The 8189-nt window shown below is 36.1% G+C and overlaps 3 protein-coding genes across 19 annotated transcripts in view; 1 reads left to right on the top strand and 2 right to left on the bottom strand.

Annotated features, from left to right (window-relative positions):
* Positions 1-274: 274 nt before the first annotated feature.
* On the top strand, positions 275-3843 carry LOC128878371 (derlin-2-like). Its single transcript, XM_054126511.1, has 6 exons — positions 275-550; positions 649-714; positions 885-1052; positions 1223-1345; positions 1424-1587; positions 1662-3843. The coding sequence occupies exons 1-6, from the start codon at positions 380-382 to the stop codon at positions 1762-1764; spliced, it is 795 nt and encodes a 264-aa protein (XP_053982486.1). The 5' UTR covers positions 275-379; the 3' UTR covers positions 1765-3843.
* On the bottom strand, positions 3314-5724 carry LOC128878370 (protein phosphatase PTC7 homolog). The gene is made up of 5 exons (XM_054126510.1): positions 5135-5724; positions 4609-4788; positions 4336-4534; positions 3967-4223; positions 3314-3497 (listed from the first exon to the last, which is right to left on the bottom strand). Exons 1-5 carry the CDS (start codon positions 5358-5360, stop codon positions 3448-3450), a joined length of 912 nt encoding a protein of 303 aa, XP_053982485.1. The 5' UTR covers positions 5361-5724; the 3' UTR covers positions 3314-3447.
* A 930-nt stretch (positions 5725-6654) lies between these two features.
* Positions 6655-8189, bottom strand: part of LOC128878171 (disintegrin and metalloproteinase domain-containing protein 11) — a 46086-nt gene continuing 44551 nt past the window's right edge. For 7 of the 17 annotated variants that reach the window (XM_054126148.1, XM_054126154.1, XM_054126153.1 and 4 more), the window contains one exon: positions 6658-7640. In XM_054126148.1, the coding sequence (XP_053982123.1) occupies positions 6959-7640 (682 nt within the window). In that variant the 3' untranslated portion in view covers positions 6658-6958. Of the gene's footprint in view, positions 7641-8189 lie in introns of all 17 variants that reach the window. The other 10 variants (XM_054126149.1, XM_054126142.1, XM_054126150.1 and 7 more) reach the window with 7 other exon arrangements.

Here is an 8189-nt window from a genome sequence, read left to right on the forward strand (position 1 = left end):
TGTAAATTGTAAATTGTAAATTGTAAATTGTAAATTGTAAATTGTAATATTCCTGCGTGCAACATTGACACAATACAATGATACAATGACAATGACAATAAAAGAGAAATGTCAATTTTCATTGATCTCGTAAACAAAAGTTTTTATTTTCAGATAAACCGCTGATTGTGAGTTTACCAACAATTGGTTCAAATTCAAACGCTCACCGAATACAAAAAGTCCACGAGATCACTATCGATAAGGACGTTGAATCGAGATATCGCATGATTTGATTCTAACCAATTTCACGTATTACGTGTACGAAAAGTGAACATAACAAATTTGTTGTGATGTGGGTAACGATTAAATTTAGATAACGCACAGTGATGAGCAACATGTGATGATAAACTGTGGAGAGGAAGAGTCTAGAAACAATATTGGTCTCTGGGTATACGGAAGATCACAACACAACACACCAATGGCCTACCAATGGTTACGGCAGGAATACATGCAAATGCCCGTGGTGACACGAGCTTACACAACAGCTTCTGTCATCACGACTCTTGCTGTGGTTTGTAAAAGAACTTTCCTCCAAAAATTCCTCCGCATGTATAGAATACGTATCTCCGACAAAGTAACCGTAAGGTTATCTTTCTTTTCTCATTCTAGCAACTAGACTTGGTGTCTCCGTTTCGGTTGTACTTTAATCCCACACTGATAATTGAACAATATCAGGTAAGATATTCGAAACTTTCATGCCCGTAGTCGATATTAACAGCTACGCAACGTATAAAAACATTGAAATACCTGATTCGAAGGATGCAAAAGCCTCTATTAATATCGACTACTACAGAGTAACATTTGTCCAACGAATGATTGCTAGATAATTTGTAACATTTTTTCAGCTATGGAGATTAATAACGACGTTTTTATTCTTTGGACACTTGGGTTTCAACTTCTTTTTCAATATAATCTTTACGTATCGGTATTGTCGAATGCTGGAAGAAGGATCATTCCGCAGAAGGACAGCCGACTTTGTGATGATGTTTATCTTTGGAGGCATATGTATGATCGTATCCTTGCAATACTTTCTTTTATTATATTCTGCAAGTTGCAAAAGTATTTGTACATTGTTAGAATTCTAACCTCTCCATATTATTTTACGACCATGAATTCAAATGTTACGTTAATTACATAGATTCAGTACAAGTCATTAAATGCAGTCTTCCTTAACTTGCCATAGACATTTGGCTTTTTTGTTAATTTATTTTTCCTAGGCCATGCATTTACAATTATGTTGGTCTATGTTTGGTCGAGACGAAACCCATTCGTCAGACTGAATTTCTTTGGACTGATAAACTTTCAAGTAAGTTTGAGCGTCAAGTTTCTTATTTCTAAATGTAGAAAAGCAGGTTGCCGTTAAGCGTATTTTATACTTGTTTAGGCACCGTATTTGCCTTGGGTGCTTCTTGGATTTTCTGTACTTCTTGGTAATACAATATGGGTGGACCTAGTTGGAATGGCCGTAGGACACATGTACTACTTCGCCGAGGATGTATTACCACGTTTAAGAGGAGGTTTCCATGTTCTTAAGACTCCACAAATACTGTGAGTTATTTCAACACAAGTGTAGTAAATCGATATGTTTCGATAAAGATACTGCTGCACGTGTTTGTTTGTAGTAAGACTTTGTTTGACGCACATCCAGAAGATCCAGACTACACTCCACCACCTGAAGACCGCCCTGGTGGATTCAATTGGGGTCAAGAAGCCAACGTGCAGTGATTCTAAGTTTCAAGTCCTGCTTCCAAATCGTCTCTTACCGATTGGCATATCAAGTAAATTTTTATATTACTACGTATACAACATTGTTCCTTAATTTTCCCAGTTACTAATGAGAGTACTAAGTAATTACTTCAATTAAGTAATTACGCTGTCAACGATGCCACGTGGAATATAATGAGAAAAGACTTCCAATTTTTTACAGAGGTTACAATTTTCTATGCGAAAAATGTTGGCTTTACTTGCAATGGATATGTAATTATAATTATCAATGAAAACAGTATTTCTCAAACGATCGATTATTACGGTACATTTTGATACGCGCGATTGTCAACTAAGTATTGCGCTTAGTATAAATTTCCACTACGATCTTGTGCCTCATACGATGAACATAGAAAATTGCAAACCTTGTGTCCTTTCTTTTCGACACATTTCATTTATTTCATACACAAAGTACTGTTTTTACCATAAAATTGAACCACCTGGTTCCAAGAAAAATTCTACTGTAAAAACCACTCGTAAATAAGTGATGTACATAATATTTTTTATTTATTCCACTGTTTTAAACAAGTCCCTGGACTTTATAATATTAATTACATAATAGTACATTTGATTTTTTATGGGCATTTGATAAAAATAATATTAAAATATAAGTTAACAATTTCAAGGTGACAAGAGGTGACAATGTTTAACCAAATGTAAAATAGCATTCCCTTTCCTGTTGGTGTTTGTAATTTGTGCACATGAATGAGAGAGGAAAAAAGACGTGTAATGAGTTATGTATATACATATACTTCTATGGAAATGAACTGTTTTTAGAAATATCGGGTCATATGTATAACGTTTAAACAAACGTAGTTGTTAATCAGGGAATTAATTTTCGTTTCTTTCTTTCGTCGCTAATATTACGATACGATTAAAATCATTTAATGTTTTGCGTAATAGGGGTTTGCCGTAGCGGTTATTTGCTTGTTTCGAGTCATTATGTTGCATGTTATACTGTGATGTACTTATCATTATCAACAAAAGAATGAATTCTAACGTAATCTAGAATGGTAAATTTGTCAATCTATGGTTATGACAAAATGTACGGAATGGCGAAGGCCATAGTATTGCAATTAATTCCCAGTTGAACGATTATCTATGACTTAACGATTTGTAAATACTAGTTGAAAATATGTATTTATTAAACGTATTTATACGACCGCTGAAATGAAGAAAATAGTTCCATTTAGTTTGACCGTGTACATAACGCTATTTGTGTTGGAATTTTTTTGTGTGTAAAAGTTAAATTTTCAATTTTATTAGCAATTTTTCGGAGTTTCTTCTAATTTTTTTAACATTGTACAAATGAAATACAACAAGCTCTTATCCGTAATGCATTACAGTGTTGCATGTTATTGTGCCATATAATAGTTATAATTTCATGGTAAAAAATATTGAAACTTTTGATGTTTCTGTAAACATTTAAAAAAAAAAAAAAACAGAATTTTGTTTATTTAAAAATTGTTATTTTTTTTAATGGTGATTGCAAGGAAGATTATTCACAAAATGATTTACAAAACCATTTATTTGATTTAAATAGTAAATGATTATCATAACAGGATATAATGATGTATAACTAGGTACATATACGCAATGACATGGACTATAATACAATGATCAAGACTCTATTGTACACATTTATTATATTGCCACCGTTGCTAGAAGCACTGTAATGTCATCTGGTTTACCACCTGAAAAATACAAAACAGAAACCCGAGGGATTAAAAACGTGTTTTTCCATTCATTTGAATGTTATCCCAGCGTAAAGATTAATGATTAAGTCTAAGATCGTCCTAGAATATTTTATTTAATCGATCTATTTGAAAACACGTTGCTTTCACCAGGAATTTCAAATCAAATACATTTGTACAAGTTGTTCATACTAGCCATAAGAATTAAAGAATAGTTAAGGTATATCGTAGAAGGAAATCAACATTGACGCAAAGCCATCACCAAAGTATAAGAAATAGGTACACACATAAGATATAAAAAATTGTGAAATGTATCTTATAAATAAATTGAATATATTTTTTATTATATTATGCGTCTTTTGAGCGATCAAAGACCATTCTGTCCGATTAACAATTAATTTTTAGGTACCAGTTAATGTTATCACTGAAATTAATTTACTTTGTTTGTTTATACGTTTATTTTACATACCTATAGTGTCAATTCCATTCTCTCTAGCACTTTGGGCGAATGGAGACATAAATGCGCCATCGAAGGCTAAGCTACGTGCCATCCAGGCTATCGAATTTGCGACTCCTTGTATTTTGGTGGGGTCTCGTTCCCCTTGAACTTTTCGCATTTCAGTGATGAGCAATTGGTCAGGGACATTGTCAAACACCCCATCTGTTGCCAAAAGAATGACATCTCCATCTTCAACACCAAAACTAGAAGTATCCGCGGATTCTGGACTGAGGGGAAAAAAAAATATAATGATATTTTTCAACATCTTACAATCCACTCTATTAACTCATAGTACAGTAGAACGTTGATTATATAAATTAAGAGATACAGAATGGATACCTGTCACTGAGTACCAGACCAGAGTGCCCAGGAGGTGGCAGGGACAACTGGAACGGAGTGTTAAAATAGTGTTGTTGTTCAGAGGAACGATGAACTACTTCTCCCTTTCTTACAACTACGAAACCACTATCGCCAATATTAGCTGCATAAATGCTGCTGGTGTCTTTATTGAGAACTATAACGCACGCAGTGCTGCTACCTAAAATTATATTTTCTCAATAACTAAAAAACTTTTAATAATAAAAATGAGAGGAAAGAAGAAATTATTAGTACCTAAAATGGGTTGTTTGTTTTCTAACAATTCATAGTAACTACGTGCTAATAAGCCAGCTGGTTCCGAAGGTGTGAACCTGCCCATTGAGACTAGCCTTTCGCAAGTTCTCATTAAAAAACTAGAAAACTCTCCCGGGTCGATACCATAGTGTCTCCAACCACCTACACCATCTGCTACACCTAAGGAATCATAAGGAACATTGCACCGTTATAAGATGCTGGTATAACAAGTACAGAATTTGATAGTAAACAAGTTTGTTTAAGATGCAGAGATATGTAAAATATAAAAATACGATACTTTTATACACGAATCCGTACGTAAAATCATTTTACGGAAGAGTAAATTAACAACATATTTCAAGGTCATTGGAATTGGTAAGATAGTCAGAATTGTAAACAATTAAATTACCTGGTACACTAATGGACGCACTGTATTGTAGTCAGATATTAACGATACATAGCGTGTCTTAATGTTAGGAATGAGCCATTAAATTGAAATTGAAATTGAAATTGAAATTGAAATTACCTATAACTTCAGCAGCCTTGAATTTGGCACTGAACCAGGCATCGTCACCGAATTGACCTTTGCGCACTCGTCCTCGTGTGAAGTCTTTGGGGAAACCACATACCGCAGAAACGAACGATGCCTCGCGGTGCTTATTCACGTTAGGATCGGTGCACGCTGTGTAATTTGATATGCCGTTCCATATCGCCCGAGACAACAGCCTTCCAGTCCAATAAATGGATTGCATCGTACGGTGAAACTCAAACTCTGTCGACGCACATCTTTCACGATTAAACGACGAATCTGCATGAATTCGTTCAGCTTATTTACGAGCATATCGAAGGCATGTTTCTTGATAATTCCGTCATCAGATGTGTGATGTTAATTGAGCCTGTCGTCAGTGTTCCTGATGACACTTAACATGGGTCACACCGAGCACAGATTCCGAACCACGCTCGAGGAGCGTTTTCTGACTAAAATTATCGCCTGCTGGAACCTGGGATGTGCAAATCGACACAAACTTTGATAAAGCTACCTCCTCTATTCGCAAACTAACCTGAACTGAACTGACCTGAACTGTCGTCAGTATTGCACCCACATAACCCTATAGCTATACGCTAATACGCTTTGCCTCTGACTTCAAATCGGTAGATGGCAGTCGAATATTATTATAAATGTGCGAGGTAGAGATTGTGAACTTTCAGAGTTTCTGACAATGAGATTCCAAGCGCGCATAAGCCTTGCTAGGAGTATAGTAACTTGTATCGATAATAAAATATAATTGAAATAAGATTCATACAACGTAATACAAAGCAAGAATTAAATGAATCTGAAGAATGAATAAATGTAAGACTGGTACATTAGGTGTTGTAGTCAAATTACAAGATTTCGGACACTTGTAAATAAAACTCACACACTCACTCACTCTAACGTTACAGTTGTCAGTCCTCGACGATGACTTTTAGATTGTACACTAGTATCTGTTGTATAATTTAGAAGGCTAGTAAATTTCTTATCTCTGCACAGCATGAAGAGTAGTCTAAATTAATTTGAATTTCCCGCCATAACTTGTCTCAGTGGCGCCATCGGTGGGGAACTGTCCAAGTTTGTAGGGAAAATTGTTCAAACTATTTCCGCTAGATGGCGCTACGGATGTAGTTCAATATATTATTCTCCATTTCGTATAAATTCATAATTAATACGATTCTTTGATTCATAACACCACCATATAATAGTTAATATGTAAAAACCATCATTTTCATTAATATTTATTTAATGTTGGAATAATTATTGGTTCTTTAATTAGTGGCGCCGTCTAGCAGAAATAGCGGAAACTATTTTCACTACAAACTTGGACATTTCTCCACCGATGGCGCCACTGATACAAGTTATAGCGGGAAATTCAAATTAATTTAAATTACTCTATGCTGTATAGAGATTAGAATAGATTTGACTAGCCTTCTAAATTATACAACAGATGCTGTACAATTGAATAAATTATGCCATAATTAATCAGAACCACTAGCCATCTTTTTATTCCTGCGTATTAAGGTAATCATCGACGACTGGTTACTGTAATGTCGTTACGTGGGTTAAGAAAAAGAGCGACGCGTTTCTTTGAGTAAATCGCTTTACTAATGTTCATTAATAAACATTTCATATAGATTATTTTAATTTATTATAATTTAATACCTGTCTGCTGTTGTTGTTCTCGTGTTGTTGTTTCTTGATGTCGCAATCAATATGTTTATCGTTATATTTACACTATTCAGTATAAAATGCGAGTTCAAGATTAAATCACACCACTATGTTTTATGGACACTATCTGTCATCGATTAATAATTATCAATGCTTGTACTCAGGAAAATGCGAAGGGGGCAGTAGGGCAGTATTTTCATTATCACTAGTGTTGTTGGTATTTAATTCTTTAGGGGAACCATTATTTATGTTACAATCTAGACTAAATGTATCGTCTAGTGGGCATTTGTTTATATTAGGCAAGTGATTAACATCGATTCCACGAACGTCGGGGAGGAGCATTTGTTGTTGATGGGATTGAGCATTTTCAGTCTCGCCGTTTTCGAGACCGTTGTTGTCAGTGTGGGGCGGGGATGGATAATAGCCGCGCTGCTGTATTGGCAGTTGTTGTTCCAACGGCAGTTGGTGTTGTTGTTGTTGTTGTTGACGTTGCTGCGACGACGGCTGCTGTTGCTGCGACTGCTGCGCGTGCTGATGTTGATGATGATGATGATGGTGATGTTGATGCTGATGCTGATGTCGATGATGATGTTGTTGTTGATGTTGTTGTTGATGTTGATGTTGATGCTGGTGCAGTTGCAGTTGTTGAGATTGTGATACGCGATGAGCGTGGTGACGCTGTTGCAGCAACGGTATCGCACCATCGGTCATCGTGGGTGGCAGCGGTGGCGGCGGCGGCGGTGGCGCCGGCTGCTGCGGTGGTCGGTGCTGCACTCCGTCCTCACTAGTCCATGGGGCTAGTGGTTGTTGAGCTTGAATAAATGCATCACTAGAAAATAACAAGATTACACGAGCCCATTGGATCTAGCCCACGACCACTAATGCTGCATACGTACGCCACTGCGGTACACGCGCTCGCGATCGCGATCGCACTTGCACTCGCACTCGCACTCGCACTCGCACTCGCACTCGCATTCGCACCCGCCTCTGAAAAGCTCAAAATAGAGCCTTACCTTCTAATAGAGCCCATCTAATACATCTGTTCTACTAATTAATGTACTCGTAATATAATCTTTTGCGATTTACAAGGGTACATATCCAATTGTCACAAGCTGATTTTCATAAAATTTATGTGCTAGGTAGAACGGCTGAAAACAGCCCCTTGAATGTTCCCAAAGATCTAAACTACAACACTACTAACATCAATTATGTACCTAATATTGATTAATTAACAGTTATTGCGATGACAGGTGATGTAGTCAGAACTACTTTGGAACTATGCTTGTCTTAAATTGTTTACAACTATTTAAATAATGCATAAGGATTCGATTCACTTATAGGAGAAGATTCCTAGAAGCCTAAGCTTTAATTTCAGTAT

Source organism: Hylaeus volcanicus, chromosome 6 (assembly GCF_026283585.1).
Source record: "Hylaeus volcanicus isolate JK05 chromosome 6, UHH_iyHylVolc1.0_haploid, whole genome shotgun sequence".
NCBI classification, from domain to species: Eukaryota; Metazoa; Arthropoda; class Insecta; order Hymenoptera; family Colletidae; genus Hylaeus; species Hylaeus volcanicus.